The following is a 22,624-nucleotide window of genomic DNA, read 5'->3' on the forward strand; positions in this document are numbered from 1 at the left end:
ACGTAATTTTGCAAGAGAAATCGACTGGGCGCAGTCCCGATACGCTGCGAGCAACAGATCAAAAGTTACAGCCAAAAAACCAGAACCTGCGTTTTCGACGTTTTTCAGTGGGTGCTTTTTCCTTCGTAATTTCTCTCCTGTTGATCCCACGCTCTTTTGGCTGCGTTTTCTGAGTTCCTGGCGGTCCAATTAGTCAGGAGAAGGTCATACAAATCGAATCTGAGACCAAAAATTTTCGGCTCCAAAAATGAAGAAAAAGTAAGGCTAACCCCTTTGCATTTTTGGCGAAAATCTTCGCGATTTTGAAAAGTGCTGGAATAAATTCTTTCGTGGACTATTTCGACGTAATTTTGCAAGAGAAATCGACTGGGCGCAGTCCCGATACGCTGCGAGCAACGGATCATAACTCACGGCTGAAAAATATGAAATTGACACCGGGTTATTCAAGAGGTGGAATAGAAAAATCACAAACTCATCGTTACAAAGTTTCAGTTCCAGTTTATTCAATGTGTTTTATTTCTAGTACAAGTGTTCAGGTGTCAATGTATACTGCTTTACCAAGTTTAGTTAGCATAATCATAATATTGTATACTTATACATAATACTAATGATGATATATTCTACATAATATTATACCACTTATTTTTATTATTGAGGGCCAGCTTCCACAAAGTAGACACTCATTTGTTGGGCAAATGTGTAGCCATGGCATATAGTTTAGCGGGCCGCCACTGAAGTGCGCGACGAGCGGTATGTCTATACTTTTGAAACAAATGCGAATACACGTGCCGTGTTTGATCGTACTTGTGATCAATTTGGTGGGTTGCTGTATCCTGCAATACATCATAAGTAATGACGTGGTAATGTACTGCCGTGGTAATCTTTACCACAAAAACAAGGGCAAAATACATGTTCTTCACTTAGGTTTTTCGCTAATTGAATAGACATACAATTTAATACCCATGAAGATTTTAAGTATGTAACTTCAATTTTAACAGTTGAGTGTTGTGTGTTTTCATCGAGTTTTTTTTCTATCGAAGCTGGAGAAATATGCAGTGGCTCAATGACGGATTGTACTTGGGTTATTCATGAGAATCTGAGACTGCTAATTTTTTACACTAGACCGTTATGTTGACAATGCACAGAAACCTACAACGTCATAGTCGGCCGAGCACGAACAAACTCAATCTCAATAAACATAACATAACCCATGACCGTCGAATCTAACGTTAGAATACCGCAGGGATAATGACTTGTTGGATTGACACGTCACTGAACAAATCTTAATCGCTAATAATGTTATGAAGCGCGGAAGAGGATAGGAATTGTTGAAAAAATTAGATGACAACATCGCTAATTTTTTCAATCATTTCTTGCTTTTATTTCAGCATGTAATTCCAGAAAATATACCTGTATGTTTGAAAAATGTTTTACAGCCACAGTTCGTGGAAATCTGGAGATTAACCATCTGAAAATAATGCGAATACATGTTAGAATACATACATGTACATACTCTGATGTTCTCTTAACAAACGCAAATAATATAATTTAGTCGACTGTACCGTTTAAAACGACAGCGCAGTCTGCCGGCGAGGCCCTGAGTTATCCACCCTGGCCGCGGTTTGGAACCAAGCGCGGTAGCGTCTCCACTGGTATATGTTTTAAGGCCTCCACGGAGCGGTTCATGTTCGTTCTGATCACGGTTTAGAACGTTTAGAACCGTGGTTGTGATAGCTGTCGGATATTACTTTCAATGGTTTACCCAAACGTAGTGACTGTAATGACCTGAGTTTTTGAAGTAAGTGAAATATTTTATCGCGCCATGAATACAAAGGAAAAGGAGAAGTACATTGAAGAATTCGATTTTCCGCACTGCGATGAATCAACGAAATATGAAAAAGTTGCTAAAATCGGCCAGGGTACTTTCGGGTACGTGATCAATTCATATGTTAACAACTCCCACTCCAAGGTTATGTTTGTTACAATCTTTGATTACTTTTTCACAGAGAAGTGTTTAAAGCAAAGGAAAAGAACAGTAACAAAAAATTCGTAGCAATGAAGAAAGTTCTTATGGACAACGAGAAAGAAGGGGTAACTATCAGAATTTTTCGTCAAGCCGCATTATTCATCTTGTAGCTTCGACCTTGTTCTCTTAGTCGTACATTTGCTTTTTTACTCGGCATGACTCCCGTAAACAATTGGAATAACTTACACTTGAGATCGTGTGCCTAAGCCCTAGATTCAACACCCTGTACCGTGTTATTGTACTGCGACTGTTAGTCATAAGCATCATTCCATTCTAACCCCAAAACCATTTACCTAATATGGTATCATTGCAGTTTCCTATCACAGCACTGAGAGAAATAAAGATATTGCAGTTACTGAAGCACGAAAATGTGGTTAATTTAATTGAAATATGCAGAACTCGAGGTATGTTCATCAGAATCGAATTGCATTGGTTGTGAGAAAACTGCAGAATACTCAGCGCCGCGCTATGATTTGTTGTTATAGCGGCTCAATACAACCGTTATCGATCGACGTTCTACCTGGTGTTCGATTTCTGCGAACATGATCTAGCAGGTCTATTATCTAATGTAAACGTCAAATTCAGCTTGGGTGAAATAAAGAAAGTCATGCAACAACTACTCAATGGCCTATACTACATTCATAGTAACAAGGTAAGTTAGATTCAACTAATGTTTCTCTGAAAATCATTTATATCTGCCGAAACTCCTAATTACGTTTTTTACATTCACAGATCTTACACCGAGATATGAAGGCTGCCAACGTTCTTATAACAAAAAACGGTATATTGAAACTCGCAGATTTTGGACTGGCGCGAGCTTTTAGTGCCAATAAAAACGGTCAAGTAAATCGTTACACAAACCGTGTTGTCACCCTCTGGTACAGGCCACCAGAGCTGTTACTGGGAGACAGAAATTACGGTCCACCAGTAGATCTATGGGGAGCGGGCTGTATTATGGCGGAAATGTGGACTAGGTAAACGATTTAAGATTTGAATTAAGTTTTTTGCTATGGCTGCTTCCAGTTTATTTTTAATGGAAGTGCATTCATATTGTCAAACTTTTATCAAATCCAGATCACCCATTATGCAAGGAAACACTGAACAACAACAGCTCACGCTAATTTCTCAACTATGTGGATCTGTGACCACCGAAGTATGGCCCGGTGTAGAAAATTTAGAGTTATTTAACAAGATGGAATTGCCCAAAGGACAAAAAAGAAAGGTACATGAATTTTATAAGAAAATTAAAACATTAATTTATCAATCGAATTTCATTGTAAGAAGAATTGCACTTGAATCAATAAATGACAAATTCATGTGTACTAGGTGAAGGAGAGACTAAAGCCGTATGTCAAGGACCCCTTTGCTTGTGACCTTTTAGACAAACTATTAATTCTCGATCCCAGCAAAAGGTATGACTCCGATTCGGCACTGAATCACGACTTTTTCTGGACCGACCCAATGCCCTGTGATCTCAGCAAAATGTTGGCGCAGCACACTCAAAGTATGTTCGAGTATTTAGCACCGCCCCGACGACCGGGTCACATGCGTCACCCGCATCACCCAGTTCCTGGAGGTCCTGCCAAACCAAGTTCGAGTATGGCGGACAGTGGTTATCAGGATCGCGTATTCTAGAATGTACATAGACGCAACAGACACTGCTACACAAATACATTATACCTAGATATAGTTAGATAGAATTTATCTAACGCTTTTCAAAAAGCGTTGCTGTATGACTGAAACGTGCGATTGCATTTCAAGAGTGTTGGACCAGTAGCGATTTATCTGGCCCAGTTCGTGTACATTAGACTGTTATATGTATATTGTAATTTTTTTTAATTTAACACGTGTAATAATATACTCAAATATACATTTTCTATATCAATTCAATTACACTCATTCAATCTCCTCTGTCCTCCACTTATATGCTTCGACTTGCCGCCGATTTTTTAATACACTTTTATTTACGATTTGAATCGTCCGTTCCGTGGAAAGTAGCAAAATATGTTATTTGATGAGATGATGTTGGTTATGTATTACATTGTTCGAAGATACGAACTTTATTTATTCCAGAACAAGTGAACACGACAGTGTATATAAATTTATTGTTTATTGCACTCCTTATAAATATAATCGAACAGGAAGCGATTCTGCGCAGTTTTCATCTATATTCTGCAATAAGAGGTGTTGGTGGCTAGGTTCATGTATATTATCAAACATTTTAATATATCAAATAGTAGCTAGTTAACTATTATAAAATTAGGCATTGTAGGACTCAGGAAAAATTACAATTAAAAAGATACAACATTGAAAAAAATATGAAAAAAATCTGACGCTGATCTCAAAATGCTATTTTCAACATCATAAGAATATATATTACTAAAAATACACATGTTATTAGAGATGTTGAATGACTTGTATAGTATTATAGTTTTGAAATGCAATGCAAGGGTAGTACAATTGAGAAAGATAAAGTACGAGCATTAGATCTAATCAATCGACATGGCTAAGCTGTGTGGCGCTGGGAGGTAATTGGTTCATCGTTTGAATATAGATCAAAAGATACTACAAAAACGATTCGTTTCATTAAATCCTATCTCGGAATAACGGAATAATGTACCCTTATTTACCGAATAGGATCGCGCGGTACGTAATTGTATCCAAGATTATATAGATTTAAGATATCACTTTCTGTACGATCTATTTCGCGCAAGCCGTGTGACTTTGTGTTAGTACAGATTGGCTATAACTGTATTCTCGTGATTGGCACTACGCAAGGAACTACGTCTGGTCGTTAATAGAACAGCCTCGCTCTAATCGTGCTGTTATTAATTGATCAATTGTTTACTCAGATAACCGAACTCGATACATAATAACGTAACGATCGTTTCAATCTGCATGTAATATTCCATTGTCCCTGTTACATATTAAATATAGCTTGCAATTATAGGTCGTCTAGTGTTGGACAATACTTATAAATGTTGTTGCAAATATGGGTAAGTATGAATCCTACATATTAATATGTACATTTTAGCTGACTCTCTCTCTCTCTCTCTCTCTCTCTCTCTCTCTCTCTCTCTCTCTCTCTCTCTCTCTCTCTCTCTCTCTCTCTCTCTCTCTCTCTCTCTCTCTCTATCGCTTTTTTTCTTTTTTTCTTTTTTTTCTCTTTACACTCTTTAATACTCATATACCGTATTACTATTATATTCTACATGCTTCGTGCTTCGATAAAAAATTGAAGAAGAAAAATTGATGACAATGAGGAAAAAAATTCTCCATCTCGTTTCAGTTACCGATAAATATTACAATATATAATATAATGTATAACTATAAGAATAAACCACACACACATCTGTATATACCTGTATGTTTAATACACGAATTATAAGCTAAACTCATTATGCATCACTGGATATATGTATATGCGTATAGATCTTCATATATATATATATATATATAAAAATAATTTCACTGCGAAGTGTACAATATTTATCGGTGTACGGGTTATTAATCCCGCATACCATACAATGATATATTATGATATGCACTCACACAATCAAAAAACATGAGGTTTGAAAGAAAAAGGAAAAAAAAAATACAAGAAACAAAAATCAAAATCTAAACTGGACATTTCTTTAAAGCGACGCGTGACGAGATGTTCAACATTCTATATCACAAGCTCTTCCCTCTTAATCGGCGATCAAGATCTTGTCGAGCGGATTCGGACCCTTCCTCATCGGTCTTTCCGTATGCGTATTCGCCGGACTATCTGCTAAAATGAAATACCAATTGTTTATTCATTATACGTAGAATCCATTTTACTACCTATACGAAGCTGTAATAGTAATAATACAAGGGGGGTTCTGGACACAGATTCCTACTACCGATACTTACCGACATCTTACCCGAACTCAACACTTCCACGCGATGACGTCACCGCGATCAATCTCTGAGCCTGGGTAAGATGTCCGTATGTGTCGGTAGTAGGAATCTGCGTCCAGAACCTCTCGTGTATTACTGCTTTTGATTAAAACCGGACTAGGTCCCAGTACCTGGCATAACTCGTTGGGCGTTAAGACAGTTCAACCACTCCGTCATGCTGATTTTTCTGTCGTTATTCACGTCGCAGTACCTTGGTAGCTTCTTGCCACATCTTCGTAATTGCTTGTTGTTCGCCACCATTGTACGAAAGCTTTTCCACTCTTTTCTCTCCAATACCTATGAATTTACAGAATTCTCGTCCATAATCAAACACACGTCTTATTACACCCAACTCACCTTATTCTTGTTTCTGTCGAGCATAACGAAGTGCCAAGTCGCGACACGCTCTTCGTTCGACGTCTGCCACTTCAGAGTCGTCTCGTCCGACTCGGTGCTTGAAGCTTTCATTTTCTTCTGCATTAAGTCCATCAAATCTCGAAGAAATGCTTGCTTCTTCAATTCAGGGCATCCTAGTTTTTTAACGCACAAGATAAAATTGTTTTCATGAAAGGCGTTAAGACTTTCGAATTGAGACAATATGGCGCCGGGAACAGTAGTCAGCAAAAACTTTGTCCAATTTGTTAGGCTGATTCTTGTTGTTAGATTAGATCCGAAAATGGAATGAAAAACGTTCGACATGTTGGGTGATAATAAATCAGGGTGACATATCGACTACCTTTCATTGGCCTGTTCGGTTCCGGCACCGGATTGCAGTTCGGACTTGCATCTTTAACCGACGTGCCAGGAATCGGTTTACCCGTGTCTTGATATACGCACCAGCAGTAACCAGAGTAACATTGCACTTTACTGTATCGTCCGTCGGGCGTACACTGTGGAACGTAGAACTTCGATTCTGCGATTTGCTTCTGATCTTCCAGCACCGAATTTCTATCCGAGATGCAGTCGTTCGCTGCCAATCAAGAATTATAAAATCACTTGAAAGATACGCTGCATGATAGTAGAAAAACATTGATTCATTATTTTTTTACTTTATCTTACCTTCCGTTTCCTCCGTGGGATCGATAGTTTCGTCAGTAAATATGGGTCGATTTGTCCCTGGATTGCCTATTAAAGCTGATGAACACGGAATGTTCTGGATTAGTAATTCCTTACATGAAAATCGAACAGAAATATGAAATCTTAGCAGCGTATTATACTCCTGCTGGACTAACTCAGTAGTAAATATTTTGCGAACATATCAACATACTTTATGCATGAGATACACTGTACTGTGTAAATAAAATTAACGATGAATACGATTGGTAGTATAGTCATTCGAGTTTTGCATCTCAAACGCTCATTGTGAATACATACATATGTGTTAGTTCTGTATGGGAATTGATGCAATTTAGTGTTAGAGTAATACACACGTCTAGCCGTCACCACCGAATGAAATTTCACAGGTACAACAAACACGTTCATACGTGTGTTGCAGATATTATAACGTATCGTGATGAAGCGTACATGCAATAAATTATGGTATTCAAGCATTAGGAGTATTACATTATATGTATACATGTAACTCGTGAAGAAAACAGAGCTTAATAAATATGAGTATACGTATACCTATGTGAACAATAACGAGATACCGTTCGTATATGCGGATGAAAAATTTCCATACTATTGTACAACAGGCGAAATGTGTCCAATACCTATGGGTGGTGACGCGTTGATTATTTTAAAGCTTGGGACGAGGGTAGTGCGGAAATTTTGTCTCATAACGGTAGGTATTATAAATTACTCGTGGAAACTGTATTAACCCTAACAATAATCTGAGGGCTTGGATGTTTAATGGGAAACATATAATGAGGTGTACGTGACAACTTGTAACTGAACTCTGACTCATAACTGCATGTAGTATCCACCCCTTAACCAACGAAGTTTCAGGGTGTAACACGGCAGAGGGATGCGCAGTTGCAAACGATGATTTTCAAAATTATTTTTAACTTACATTCTTTGCATCATTTTGTACATGAAGCTACAGCAAAGGATTCGATAGATATATGCATTATTAAATATACCTTGAATCTTTCCAACAACGAAAAGATCCGTGCGCCTGAGGCAGGCAGCCGGAGTTACAGCTGACGTTTAGGTTGAGCATCGTATCCCGCCATGGTCATCCTAAACGTCAAACATCATTTGTCAACATAACCTAAATATTAGGAAATTTGAAAAATGATGAAAAATTGAATTCGGACAACGAACTAAGGTAATAATGAGACAATTAGGAGTAGGACTGTGATTAAATATCAGTTATTCATCGTGACAATGGTGCGGCGAGATACGGGGCTCAACCCAGAGATGAGGTGTGACTCCGGTTGCCTGTCTCAGGCGCACATAACGTTTCGCCGTTGAAAAAACTCATGGTATATTATTTCTTGTTGAAAATTCGTCGGTATATGATTACGCGTTTGGTATATTATAGAATCCTGGTTCACACAGTACATATAAGGTAGGTACACATTGTGCTGCGTCAGTTTTCAGGTTTACTACTTGGGTTTGGAGATTGGCGTTAAAGGGGTAATAACAACGTCAATATTGTTACAGGGAATTGTGAATTTACCTTGATCAGTAGCGCGAGTCTTCTGGGCCTCAGGGACCTCAGCGCGCTCATCTGCGCCTGGGTTCAGCGACAAGAACAAACGTACTAAATGATAATAATGATGTCACTCAGCCGACTGGCTTACCTATATAATTGTGTATGTCATTCACATATTGCAATAATCAGCAGCATTTTAAATAGGGATACAGTTATTACAGCGTATTATAGTGCTCAAAATTAAATACATTATCGACAACAGCAGCAGCAGCAGCAACGACAACAACAATCATCTATACTTCTATATCTATAGGCTACTATAATGCATGCTCGACGCAGGCGTAGTCGAATTATTTCAACTTCTATCGGGTTTAGAGGGCATTCAAGCTATCAATAGGGGCATTAATGGGTCACGAAGTTTAAATATGCATGTAACAGGGTACGTCGAGATCGCCGATAAAAGCATATTGGATTTTAGCTAATTTTCTACACATGGTGATTTAGCTCCGAGATATTTTAATCGTACATTAATTTTCTGAAAAAAGTATCCCTCGTACGACAAAAACTACCGTATCTACACATCAGACGTATTATATACTGCAGACAGCACTAAAGTACTATAATTGTAAGTACAAACGTCAAAGTTAGACATGTACACACTATAGGTGCGTAAGCCATATATATATATATATATATATATATATATATATATAATGCAAGTACATACATAGGTATAAAAAGTGCGACTGCATTGAGTAAGATTATACTATACTACGGCTGGCATTATGTGTACATACGTCCAGGCATGAAACTATCAATTCAACGCTCGCTAAATACCGACGGTGTAAAATTAAACGTACCTATCGTATGAAAAGTTAATAGATGTAAAACCCAAAGTAAAGCACGAGCGGCAGCAGGACGTGGAAATCGAAGGAGAGAAGAGGCAATGCCCACGCTAAATTCTCAATCCTGAGGCTTTCTTCGAATCGTTCAATTCAATCGATCGAATCGATATTTCAGAAATTAATGTCATCTTTACAGCTGATTCAAAGTTTTCAATAAATTAATTAGTTTCCCTTTCACAGTCTGCAGTTGATGAACCAAAAATGATGCACTCTTCGAAGGAGATAACGCGCGTAAGTGATTCGTCTGGTAGGTTAGATGATTCAAGAATACCTCGAGGGTGACAAGAGGCTTAAACAAGAGACCTATATTATAGCGGACATCGTTCAGCCCGACGTTTGGTCGTCGTTTTATATGTATTAAAAAAAAAGACTCGAAGACACGTCAAATATGACGATCATAATTGAACATACCGCATCCGGAGTAGGTATAAGAGAGAAATTGACGATAGAACCAATCATATGAGAAGACGATCATAGAAAATGGTGAAATTTTCAACGAATGATTTTTTCCCCGTCGGTAGCACGTGAGAGTGAAAAGTATGTAGTGAACAAAATGGTACGTACGTGGTAATTTAACGGTGATTTCATAAGGGCATGACATTAGCGTCCACAAATAGTGTTTTATTACCAGCGTAGGTGCAGTGACAAAGAATAGTTTAGAGAGAAGGATCGCGATGAGGTTACTGCGGTTTCAATGTTACGCTCTTGCCATCCCAGCTCGAAGAGCTGAATGTGCAGCCAGCACGACTGTCACTGTCACACGGACGTGACACAGGCGAGGTCAATTGGTTCAAATACTTCGTCGTAGTCCGTCCGAACCGCGCCGTGTGGGCAAACTTCCGGCAAGATTCACTAACGCCAAGTTAAACCGCACTAAGACGACATCCTGTACAAGCGCTCAGTCGTTGCAATGCAGGCTCATCATACTATAATTCGCGTGATAAATATAGGAATAATTTATGTTCGCGAACGCAACGACCCGGCGTATTGTTGAAAATCTACGTCAACGGAAGATTTCGAAGTGTGATCAATCCCAACTTTGACGTGGTAATCATTTTCGGAAAAATTTATTGGGCAAGAAGCGAAACGGAAAAAAGGAAACCGCAAGCGATGGAGGGATTAAGAAGGAACGTTATTCAAGCATATATATATACATATTAATGAGTTGAAGGTGAAAAATTATTCATTGTATTTAAGGGTGCAAAGTGCAAGAGGAAGATTGTATTGGCACCATTACCACTACTATACGACAATCGATGAATATAAGGATATGCTCTACAGAGAATTTGGAACAGATGAATACAGGAGAGCATGCGTCAAACTTACTTGTAAAGTCGAGAGCCAAGCAGGCGCTCCATTCCTGCCGAGAGAGCTTCACGTCCCCGTTCAAATCGCAAGTCCTTGCAAAGGTCCTGGCACATTTTTTCGGTCGAACCGCTTTCCTCGCGAGCCGTCGCAATTCCCGATACTCGTCCCGGTCCAAAAAACCGTCGGCGTTCTTATCGAGCGTCATAAACTTCCAGGACAATACTCGCTCCACGTTTTTATCACCTGCAAGTCCGACAAGTCCATTAATTACGATCTTTTACCACCCTTTTACGCGCATCTTAATATTACCGCCGGTTGAACTCACCCTCCGCCGAAATGTTCGTCCTTCTATACTCGATTTTGAAATTGTCGATTAGGTTATTGTTGAACTTGACTTTCTCCGATCTGTCGCAGGTGTTCCGATGCCTGTTGTTGAACTGCCTGTGCGTCTTCGAGGCGGCCGGAGAGCGTCGACTCTGCGCCGAACGGGTCGACGCCGATCCGGCCCTCGGACAGCGGGGACGATCGTACTTCACGGAGGTGTCTGGAATCGGCCGACCTTGGGCGGTGACGCACCAGCAATAGCCGGTTTCTCCGTGACACTGGACCGGGGAATAGGTTCCGTCGGGACGGCACTGCGGCCGAGCCCCGGGCCGCGTTGAAATCCGCGCTGCGAAGCAGGGCTGCGTCTCTGATGAAAGAATCAAGATGGCCGCCATTTAAATCACGCTTGCGATTAAGTTTCGGCTGTAAGATCGACGCAAGAGCTTGCCGTCTATCCATTGCTATATCACGTCGAAGAGAGCGATGGCAAGAATAGTTTCGTCGTCGTTTCGCCTTCGGAAAAGCCACAGAAACTTGGTATTCAAGCTGCGAAATTGGATCTACCAAATACCAACCTGGACTGCAGGGTCCTGAGTGTTTGATGAGCAGAGATGCGCCCTCGCACTGTTTCGAGATGAATTTACACTGATCTGGATAAGTCACACCGTCACTACCGCATACCGCGACACCGGCTCGTTCGCTCATCGTGCATTCAGTCACTTTTCGCTTGCAATCCTCCTGCAATTCAGGATTACGTAATATGTATTTTTTTTTCAAGATTTATAGATTTCACACACCCCTGGATAAAAAATGGTCTTTTAATTGGCTGCTGATAAGTACGGACGAATGCAGAACTGAAAATCGATAGTTGTAATCACGGTGAAAACTTACAGGAGGAAAAGATTAGTTTCAAAAAATAAAAACCTGAAATCACGCAGCAACTGTCTTGTCAAATTATTACATGTTTGAACGACGCTGATATAGGCATCGCATAGACGTAAGGGAGAGTTTGGCAAAATGGAACCTTTAAGGGAAGAATAAAGTTAGACCAACTTCGACCGCGTAATTTTTTTGTTTGTGGCCCAAAAATACATTTCAAGCGTTATCGAAATTTTCTATAAATCCCATTGGATTGTACCTATAGGGGATCAATTTTTCCAGATCTATGTCTTTTTAACGAGTTAAAAATTGTATTTAAAAATCTCGATTACCTGTGAGACGATTATCTTCAACGCGAGTTAACGAACAAACCACGCTACACACTAATAACCAAGTAAGTACCTATACCAGTGCGTATTATATACTGGTCCCTGTATCCCCGCAACGAAGTAAATGCAGCTGACCGCAAGAATGAAAGATCAGGTGTTGCTTTTATATCATTTGTGCTTCGGTCATAGCATTGGATAATCTGCGTTGGCAGTTACCGCGCGCTCGAATTGGGGTATAATATACTGTAATAAAAGAAGGAGATGAAAATGAAATGTAAACGTTTGTTTTTTCTTCGATTTTTCTTATTAATTACCAACATGTCTGTGTGACGTAACACCTACGGAGAACCAGAAATTCCGATAAAGCATTAACATGGAACCTTAAACGAGAACTTCACATACCCATGATGTCAACAGTATCGAGATGTAACGGTAGCCACACAGGCATGCGTTTCAGTGCCGAATCGCGCTGCTCGCGCGGCGAAAAAAAACTTTCGAGTGTATATAATATACAAGAGGAGAAGAGGAGGGGGTCGGGAAGGTCTCTCTTTGCATGCCAAGCATAGCGGCATACCGATCGTGAACCTGCGGCATACCCGGCCGGTTGATATACTCGTTTTCGGTGCAAAAAGAAAAAAGAAGAGAAAAAAAGTTACGAAATTGAGCCAGGCTCAGCTGGGAGTAAATTAGAAATTAGGCAGAGATTAAGGACCTGTGGAACTAGTGGCGCCAACGGATCACGCGTCTCGCAGTTCGTTATGTACGAAATCGTACGGTAACGAATATTAGCTGGACAGTACTTACAGTTCTTACGCTGCAGTAAATAACGTGAGAAAAACAGTCAGATACCATTGTTTTTGTTGTTGAGTAGAATTTCTCTCTAAATTGCAATGCAGATGCGGACGCACATTATTGCACACCAGTTCCCCCCCCCCCCGACCGCATCTAGTCATTGCTCTATATGCCCTCGGCGCCACGTCGAAGTATGTGAAATATTCTCCCCAGCTTCCAGTGGTCAGGTGGTTATTAGATGGGCGTGATAAATATCGCGAAAACCGATTTGATTCACGGCTTATGCGAAAATAAACCATATCTTTTGGCGTATGTTTGATAGATACAGGGATATTTTATAGTGTAGCCTCACGTTGATGCGACAAACACTTACAACTGTTAATGCAGATGTAAGTAGCTAGTACGGTATAGAAATCATTACAGAAACTTTCACAATTCCAAATTGAATCAGCATTTGAGTTCGCTGTGAAAACAGACATCTATTATACCGTATAATTTGCACTATGCGACTTCATCCTACTGTTACCACCGGACTGCTCCATTGTTATATAGGAAAAGAGATTAATAACCACTGCGATAAATAATGCGAATGAATGTCTGATAAAATAACGAAGCGCGAACCGCGAGATTCTCACACGTAGATCATGTGTAATTGTTTATTGTGTATTATATCGGGGTGATTAATTTCGATACAAAGTGCCGGTCGTCGTTGAGAGCGTCTCCGAGACGTAATTAATTGTAGATATTGGAAAGAGGTGCGGTGCTTCGCGAATGCACGCATGTTTAATCGATTAGTCAAATATACGGTTAAAAAAATGAGAATTCGACGAGCGGCGAGATTTAGGATTAATAAACTTGGCGAAATTGTCTAAACATCGCGTAAACCAAATTGATGGAGACTTAAAGGCTGTTTTTCCTGGAAGCTTGGCTCGATCGAGCGGCGTAATGATTTTGAGAACTCCTCTCAGGAGAAGCTTCAGAGAAAATAAACATTTTATCGGTTTTTATCGAGCGAGGATTAAACTCGTATGCTGGACGAGACTCCGCCGCGGGGTTCCTGCATTGTGTATACACGAACACCGATTCAAAGAAAAGAACAGATCTCGAACATGCGGTTCAAGTATTTATGTATATTTACGACTGGATCATACTGTGTATTTCCGAGGGGAAATCTCGATTCTGGTCTTTCTCAATGCGGGATATAACCCGGCTTAGCTTCTTTTACCAGAGCTGCGAGCTCTGCAGTCTCGTTACATTTTCGAAGATAACGAAGAGCTCGAGTTCATCGGTATTCCGCATTTCGGATCGTCCGTTATGCTGCCGAAATGGCCAAAGATCTAGCAGACGGTGGGAATCGAATCCTGCTTTCATTTCAAATTTCACATTTGTCTTCTACCCGTATCAAGAGGATCAAGATGTGCGTTTTACTCTCGAGCAATCGCGTCAACGTCCTTGCATAATCCCCGATATGTAATTATAGCTCAGACTCGGCGGATTACAGATCTCTCGGCCGACGAATGTGAGATTCAACGCATCGATTTCACACTGTTGCTGCAGCTCGCGAGGTCCAAGCCGAGTAAAAATATCAGGAGCCCGGACACCTGATTGAGAGATAAGAGGGAGGATATATTATACGAGGATGAGAACGGTGGACGCGTATCGTGTAATCTACGCTTGCGTAGAAACACCTCGAGAGAAGACCGTGAATTCTAAGCTATTTCTCATGACAGAAATATGAGGATCATTATACTGCGACGATGAATTCCCTGCAATCGATCTGATTGTGAGAGGTCGTTATCGTTTTTATTACACGTAATAAATGTACATACAGACGACCACGCATGCACGCCTGACACTTTCCATTTGAAATATTAAAATTAATAGATATTCCCAACTAAAACTGGTAGAGCAATATTCTTCTTGCCGTCCTGTTGTCGAGCGTGAAACAGCGCACAATAACTACCGAGTTCCGGAAAGGATTGTATCGTCGAAACAGAATCCCAAGCGTGTCAACGGCGGCCATATTGATACACGCACTTGCGTCGAGGTGACTACGCTCGAGTCCGAATTATCAGGTCGTTATATTACGTAAACTTTGGACTAATCGCAAGTCTAATGAAGTAGTGGACAGACAGGGCTCGTGAAAAAAGCATTAAAATTATTGTGAGGATAAGAATAATGGGTGGTACAATTAGCTACCGATTATAACGGAGGATAAAGAGATTCTTTGTTAACACTCCGTGTCCTTCCTCGCATAGCTGCCCCTTGGCACAGCGATGTGGTTAGATTAGACAGAGCAACAATCGAGCATAACGCGCGTGCTTCACAGTGCAATGCATTGGTCTATCTGATCGGTTGGTCGTCTAGTCGCATACCGCATCTCCGACACGCGGGTGTCTTCGAGACTTCACGTCTGACAAGCTCCGCGTAAGGACGGAATGCGTAACAACTACGGGTGTCCGCGATGCGAATGCAAATTATTTATATTTACGTACCGGTAAATACGCGCCCGGCGAACTGATCGCGATCGCTTGGCGCCACCGTCGATCGCAATGCGGTAGCGCCATATAATTGTAACGATTAACGAGATCTCCAGAACACACATATACCTATATAATAAGGTGGTCCATTTTTCAATTTTTTTCTCTTTAAGGTGCCACTCGAAAGTTTTGTGACAAATACTGAAGCGAAGAATTGTCGCGAAACCTGGAGGAGGTGGGAAAATATTCAGAGGTCGCTGACAACTATCGTCATATTTTTAATTTATTTTTATCTGCACACCTTACGGACTCCTATTTCGGTAAGAGAAGCTGTTATACAAATTTCTCCGAGACGATTGATCTTTCGGACAAAAGACGAGGACAGCCAACTGCGGAATTGTTAGGCGCAGTATGCTGTCGATTGATGAACGATTAATTGGACCACGATACGAAAAAAATAAACTAATACATATGTATAAGTCCGTAAAGTGTATACACAAAAATAAATAAAAAATATTACAATGATTGGTAAGTCGACCTCTTAATATTTTCCCACCTCCTCACGGTTTTACGACAATTTTTTCTCAGTATTTGTCACAAATCTCTCGAGTGGCTCCTTAAAAAAAAAAAAGGTAAAAAATGTGCCACTCCACCATATAAGTATGCTTTTCAGCCGTTGGCCAAATGCAGCTGATTGTATATTGTATTTCCATTCCGCGCTTGTCCGAGGTTACAGAATCCCCGTTTCAATTATGATTCCGAATTCAAGTTCGATCAGTTTTTATTCCTCTTCCACAGATTACTCGTCTCTCTTACAAGTTGATATGTATTTGTTAAAATGAAAAGCGGATGCTTAGGATATACATAGTTATACATGCATACACGATACAAAAATCGCATAGGCATACGAGAGATCGTTTTTGATAGTGTATTAACGCGAAGCGATTTGGTGGCGCCTGCCGCGAGAACACGACGCGACGGTTGCCAGACGACGAGATATATTAATAATAATAATGACGATTGTAATTATAGGAATATTAATAATAATAATAATGAGAACAACAATAATAATATTACAAGCCCAACTCCCGAGTCACAGTGGCCTCTTTGTGTGAGGTTTCGAATGTATTGGTAGATATACGATATATGTTATACATACGGTGTTGTACAAGTAGTTAGACACTCTCATCTTCCATCCCGAGATCATCGCGCATGTGTGCACATGACCACACACATGTACGGTAATTTCGTGTATTCGCATACGTATGACGTCGAATAACCGATAGAAACATCAGGGGCCCGTGTGACGTATAACGTCGGTAATTCATTTATACGTACCACAACCGCGCTCTGTCGTACGGCAAGACGCAGTCGTGGGTTAAAATCTTTCATCAATAAACGAAGAAGTCAAGATGAGAAACCGTTTCGCCAGGCGCGAGGTGGATTTTATGATCTCAGTTTTCCTCGTGAGCTGAAAGCTTGTTGTAGTCAAGTTTCTTCATTCGTACGAACCCCGTATCCTACTTCGATTGTCGAGAAATGAATCGAGCTCGCAAAGTACGCACGACGGTAGACGGTATAAAGCACCCACTGTCGTACCCCGTATGTCACGGTATTAGGCACACGTGAGATGCATTATTCAGCAGAGTGGATAGACACCTACGTACAGGTACTATATCGCAAGAGACGCACGAGTACCTGCGTATGTAACGTCGGTATTGTACGCTCAAGTGCGTATTGTAATACCTGCGTACATAATACGTAACGTCGAAATCACGTGGATTATATCCCGTACACGCCCCGTGTACGAGTGATTTAACCACGCATACACGCGTAACGCGGTAAATCGGATACGCGTCTGTGTATTTTGTACGCTGTCCCGACTCCCGAAACAGGTTCCTCTAGACGGGCGCATTCTTGGATCTCGGAGGCGGCGACGATATCGCGCGTTCCTCGCGTCCTTCCTCCGGGCGACGGGTTCCGACCTCCTCGGGGCAAATTTTTCAGTCTCTTCACCCTCGGGCCTCGGTTAAACGAGTCTTTATTTCCTACGCTGCGCTTTACACGGGACGGACAATTTCGAACGTCTACTCGGAGCGTGTCGCGTCTGATATCCTGCGGATGGGTGCATGCGAGTAACGATCGGTTGTAACAGGGAGGAAAGTCGATGGAAAACTAGGGTGGAGAAATGGATAATTGCGCGAGTAATGAGCCCGATATAATTACTCGGCCGTAAACTGCAACTCTTAATACCGTTGCGAGGCACTTTGCGCGAGTCTCTTTTACCGATTACCTTGATTCGATATTCACAAGCGAGTTTACGAATTACCGTACAATCGATTGTCGATACAGTTACGTGGTGTAACATAATTACTGTAGACGAGCGGGGTCCGTTATTTCAATTGCCTATTATTCAAACTGCGAGGAATATTTCAAATCGATCGAGGCTGCAATACGCGGCAATTATTGGGTTAAACGGAGCCTCGGGCAGCCTCGCAAACTCAACGCAGTGTTTCTTACAGGTATAACTGACAAATAAAGAGGTTGAAAAGAAAATTACGTAACGCGGCTGTGCGTCTATTTGGCCCATCGTTCGATTCGTACCCTGGTAATATATTACGATGGGTATACAAGCCCCGTCGTTTCTAAACGTAAAGGTGTGCTAATGACGCGCTGATTATAGCAGCATAGAGGATATACCTATATATGCATATGTATTAATGGGATCTACGTATAACGTGCGTAGCTTTAACCACATTATGCACACATACTCCCATATTGTAGACATAGTTATACATACATATGTTTCGTATAATTATTACACCGATTACAATGTGTTTGTATACCTATGCGTATAATTTTTCTCACAGTTCAAATATATCACGGTCGACTTTAGACGAGGAGTCGCGTCGACCCTACAGCAGGCTTTGCAGAACCGAAAGAATGATAATGAGAGAATGTGAAAAAAGTTCGCGAGACGTGTATGATCTGAAATTGGATGAAAAGTGGTAGATTAGTTGAGAATATGTTGTTCTTTTACCGATAAAAATAGGTAAACGAGAACAGCAATTTTACCGTACGAATAAAAATTTGATTTGGAATTCATTTACCGTTCTGAAACTGTCTCTGTACATGTATACAAAATTACATACCCAGCTCCCAGTTGCAATCGATCCAATTTTCCGTTTGCCAAGCTCAATTAGGTATTATAAGTATTCCCTCAACGACGTGCGTACAACAGCTGTTTCATACATGTTTAGCTCACCTGTCCGCAGGGCGCGACCTCCACCCATAAATTTATACACATATTTCCGATTACAGAAGTATTTGATCTTTCTAACGGTACACAAGGTACGATACGATCCGTCTTGGGTCAACTTTCACGTACGCGTAGCCGAGCTAAGCTTGACGGGCCGGCACGTGCCTAAATTTAAAAAATCTTACTCCCCGGACATTCGGTCACAGTGCACTCTGTCCGTATCGCACTTCTTTCAAAGCGCTTGAAAAAACTTGATCTCGCGCCGCAGGGAAAACAATCAGAACAAATCGATCAGAGCTCGCAAGGACGTGATTATACGTTTTAAACGTGACGTTCCGCAGGTGCAACTCCGGCTTTGCTTCGACACACGCTCACCTCACCACCTTCCAAACAACTTTTTACCTTACTCATTTGTGTGCGTTTTTACACCGGACCCTCGATCCGTTTCATTGTCAGTATCCGCAAGTGCAGAGATTATTTCCAACGCCTTGCGGTCTTTCAATAGCTAGTTCTGCAACACCGCGCGGTTCGGAATTCCGATTTTCATCTGCTGAAAAAATCTTTTTTGTGGGATATATTTTTTGCGAGCGGTGAGTTTCACATTTTTTTTTTTGTTAGTTGAATAGCTGGCGGGACTCCCCGTGGATCAAAGTTTCATTATACACGTACTTCTAATTGACACACCGCAACCTTGCAGTGTAGAGGGGGTGGAGTGCAAAGGCAGCCCCTTATTCTTTACAACCATATATATATATATATACCTTGGTGTATCGATTATAAATTTGTGGGTGTTTCACGGAGGTGGGCAAAGGAGGCAGATAGGCGGGCGGGCAGACAGGCAGGTAGGTAGGCAAACAGGCAGGCTGCAGGCATGCAGGTAGGTGGGATATGTAGAATATATGTGCATCGGCTGAAAGGCAGGCAGAGAAACGTGTATTCAAGCGTTTTAACTGACTAATTTGAGAGTTCTCACTTGAGGGGAAAAATCAGAAATGAAAGTAGCCGCTGACGAGGCTCACGTCCCTCCTCCAGCCTTTTATCCACGTGTTCGAAACCGGCCGTACCGATGCCGCCACCCTTGAAACGCTACGCGTTGCACGATATGATTCATTCCGCACGCTGGTTTTCTCGTTTTTATACAATTGTGCAATTTCTGTAATTAATATGATTGCCTCGACCAGGTTGAGGGGTTACGAGCTGACGGTGCAGAAAATATTAACAAAGTTGTACAAGTTTTTTTCGAATGCGAAACGAGGATCGCGCGCTAGAGCCAACGAACGAGTTATACCTTGTACGTTCTCTCTTTATCTACGAAGTTTGATTGCCTTGAGTATCTTTCTAGCTACTGTCGTTTGTCTATTTGCTGCCAGATTTACAGATAGGACAGAATAAATTTACTCAAGATTCCAGCGAGATGACCTTCTCCGCGGTGTTAAAAAATAATATATTCCTTCTCGTCAACTTTGGGTAAATAAGAAAACTGCCGCGATCAATGTAAACGCGAAACTGAACAACATTGTTATTGACTGCGGAGAATATCGAATGCCGGTATGTGTATAAGTATACACATATATACATATACATATACATATACATATGTATTTACGTATACACTCAGTTTACTTCACCTTGCGAAGTATGACCAATGAATAAATAATTAAAACCAGCTCTACACGAATAGTTTTACGAATAAGGTACTGCCCTTCGGTAATTATTGCAAGTTGTAAGAAATAAATTCTTCGGTGAGCAATGTCCAGTTCTGTTCGAGTTCGCTCGAATAAAGTTATAAGCGAGTTAAGCGAGAGGCGAGACAGTTTCATAGAAAATCGGCGTATCAAACGGGATGAGTCAGGTTTTCGGAATCATCGGTATTTCCGCTTGTATAAAAGCACTTCCTGCAACTCGATAGAGTGGAACGACTTTCCCGGTGATAATCAATCACTGCCCATCATGATTGAAGCAACGCCGTAATTGATTCGTAATTACCCGCTTAGTAGCTCTACGTACATGCATGTATCGAGCAATTACTTCGAGCACAGATCGCGGTAGACCATTGGCCCATAACTCATGGGACGGGGGGCATCAATTATACGGAATTTAATACCTTTTTATTGAACCATATCAAGCTCGCTGCGGACGAGCTATCGTTCCGTTTGCACGCTCCACTCGTGACTTTGAGACGCGGATGCGGGGACAAAAATGACTTGGCGAATTGAGGCATTTCAATTGCTTACGATGTGCTCGCGAAGTTGGTCGAGTTTTTTTTATTTTTCTTCTTTTTTTTTTTTTGTTTGTTTCTCTACCGTCGGAAGCCTTTGAAATCTAAATTTATTTGCGCCTGATTATTGTACTTATTATATTCATACATTTTCCACCGTTGCACCTACAGTTATGAAAAACGATTGAAATTTTAATTATCGATATTGATATGTGTATCGATTTGACGAATTGATTTACGATTAGGTATTCGAGATGCCGTAAACGAAAGCTTGTACAGAAGAAGCATCGAAGATACGTTTGAGAAGTATGAAACTTCGCGAACGATTTTAACAGACTTTACAGTTGATTCGCGCGTGTAGAAGATTCCTTGATGCGTATACATGCGTGAGCGCAGATTTGCGAATAAGTGTGAGATAAAATTGCGCCGAAGTCAACCGGTTAGTCCGCAAAGAGATTACAGTTGTATAAAAAAATAGTACGATAAAGATATTAATACAGCTGCTATGCAAAATTGTGTGAATAATTTCAAGTTGGAACGAGAACGAACAACGAATGCAGCAGCAATACCAGCAGCACCTGGTGTTCTCCCGTACCTTAGCGGTGGGAATAGCTACGGATGCGTTGACGAGAAGAAGTAGATTGAAGAAGGGCAGGACGCACGCGGAAGGTCGTCTTCGAGGGATCATCGTGACCCGGTGGGGTGTTAACCGCCTCCTTCCGCCCTCCTCACTCCCCTCGGACTCCGCCGCCTCCGGTATTATCCCGGATCTCTTGATAGTTGACGATTCTTCTGCAGGTTGACAATAAAGGCGATTCTCCTCCTCTTCCTCTTCTCTCTGGGGCTTTCACTTACGGGAACACTGATTTTACCTCGCTCCTATTATCGTTCCAATTTCATTCGTTCTCAACCTCAAAGCTCATCAATTCGCAAACAGTGGATATAGATAATTCCGATCAAGTGTTGTGATTCAACTCTCTACTGCACAAGTGATACCGATGCACCGCGAATCGACGCAGATGGCATCGCGCATCTTCGGCTAACGCCGTGGCTTTGACCTCTGGCTTGTGCACCCCTGTGGAACAAGGTGCCTGTCACCTCGAGAGCTTGGCAAATTTACGCTAATCGACTGGGGCGGCACGAGACCTGATGGATCGGCAACGGTTTGGCGATCGCGCGGCGTGTCCATTCGACGCAACCGCTAGGAAGCAACTGGCTTCGATTCTACTGCTGCTTGTGCCGCTGCCGCTGCTTCTGATGATGATGATGGTGGTGGTGGTGGTGGTGGTGGTGGTGATGGTGATGGTGATGGTGATGGTGGTGGTGGTGGCGAGTCTTGCAAGCCACTTGCCAGCCACTTGGTAGCCACTTGCTGGTAGCGCGGTACGTCGAGACGGCCGGAGACAGGCCCGGTTAGGCTTGCTCTTGCTCTTCTCCTGCATGCGGTCTTCTTTCACCCCTTGCGCCCCGCTTCTCGCCGACGCGATCCTCCCCCGCGATCCCGCATACTTCTGCCTATCGCCTATACAGATCGAAGAGACGAATAGGACCGAGAGGAAGCCTCCGAAATCGCGGTCACTCTTC

At 41.6% G+C, this 22,624-nt stretch overlaps 2 protein-coding genes across 6 annotated transcripts; one reads left to right on the top strand and one right to left on the bottom strand.

The window, feature by feature from the left end:
* Nucleotides 1–1,671: 1,671 nt before the first annotated feature.
* Cdk9 (Cyclin-dependent kinase 9) lies at nucleotides 1,672–3,911 on the top strand. The gene is made up of 7 exons (XM_046612999.2): nucleotides 1,672–1,929; nucleotides 2,007–2,091; nucleotides 2,340–2,430; nucleotides 2,512–2,678; nucleotides 2,759–3,000; nucleotides 3,101–3,248; nucleotides 3,353–3,911. The coding sequence occupies exons 1-7, from the start codon at nucleotides 1,823–1,825 to the stop codon at nucleotides 3,659–3,661; spliced, it is 1,149 nt and encodes a 382-aa protein (XP_046468955.1). The 5' UTR covers nucleotides 1,672–1,822; the 3' UTR covers nucleotides 3,662–3,911.
* Nucleotides 3,912–5,135: 1,224 nt separating this feature from the next.
* On the bottom strand, nucleotides 5,136–22,258 carry magu (SPARC related modular calcium binding-like protein magu). 5 transcript variants are annotated; one of them, XM_046612987.2, is made up of 10 exons: nucleotides 21,636–22,258; nucleotides 11,659–11,821; nucleotides 11,085–11,450; nucleotides 10,778–11,002; nucleotides 8,571–8,654; nucleotides 7,007–7,081; nucleotides 6,684–6,917; nucleotides 6,305–6,477; nucleotides 6,079–6,244; nucleotides 5,136–5,795 (listed from the first exon to the last, which is right to left on the bottom strand). In XM_046612987.2, exons 1-10 carry the CDS (start codon nucleotides 21,726–21,728, stop codon nucleotides 5,716–5,718), a joined length of 1,659 nt encoding a protein of 552 aa, XP_046468943.1. In that variant the 5' UTR covers nucleotides 21,729–22,258; the 3' UTR covers nucleotides 5,136–5,715. The 5 variants fall into 5 exon arrangements, with proteins under 5 accessions (XP_046468943.1, XP_046468944.1, XP_046468942.1 ...); XM_046612988.2 differs by having other exon boundaries at nucleotides 5,136–5,798; nucleotides 8,571–8,627; nucleotides 21,636–22,257; XM_046612986.2 differs by having other exon boundaries at nucleotides 5,136–5,798; nucleotides 21,636–22,257.
* Between the last annotated feature and the right edge of the window lie 366 nt (nucleotides 22,259–22,624).

This window comes from Neodiprion pinetum, chromosome 2 (genome assembly GCF_021155775.2).
Source record: "Neodiprion pinetum isolate iyNeoPine1 chromosome 2, iyNeoPine1.2, whole genome shotgun sequence".
Lineage (NCBI taxonomy): Eukaryota > Metazoa > Arthropoda > Insecta > Hymenoptera > Diprionidae > Neodiprion > Neodiprion pinetum.

Coding starts and splice junctions, on each gene's coding strand:
- Cdk9 (XM_046612999.2), top strand. CDS start 1,823: ATGAATACAAAGGAAAAGGAGAAGTACATTGAAGAATTCGATTTTCCG. Junction 1,930..2,006: donor ATCGGCCAGGGTACTTTCGG/GTACGTGATCAA, acceptor ACTTTTTCACAG/AGAAGTGTTTAAAGCAAAGG. Junction 3,249..3,352: donor CCAAAGGACAAAAAAGAAAG/GTACATGAATTT, acceptor CATGTGTACTAG/GTGAAGGAGAGACTAAAGCC.
- magu (XM_046612986.2), bottom strand. CDS start 21,728: ATGATCCCTCGAAGACGACCTTCCGCGTGCGTCCTGCCCTTCTTCAAT. Junction 11,822..21,635: donor TAGCTATTCCCACCGCTAAG/GTACGGGAGAAC, acceptor CCTGAATTGCAG/GAGGATTGCAAGCGAAAAGT. Junction 6,245..6,304: donor TCGACAGAAACAAGAATAAG/GTGAGTTGGGTG, acceptor GTAAATTCATAG/GTATTGGAGAGAAAAGAGTG.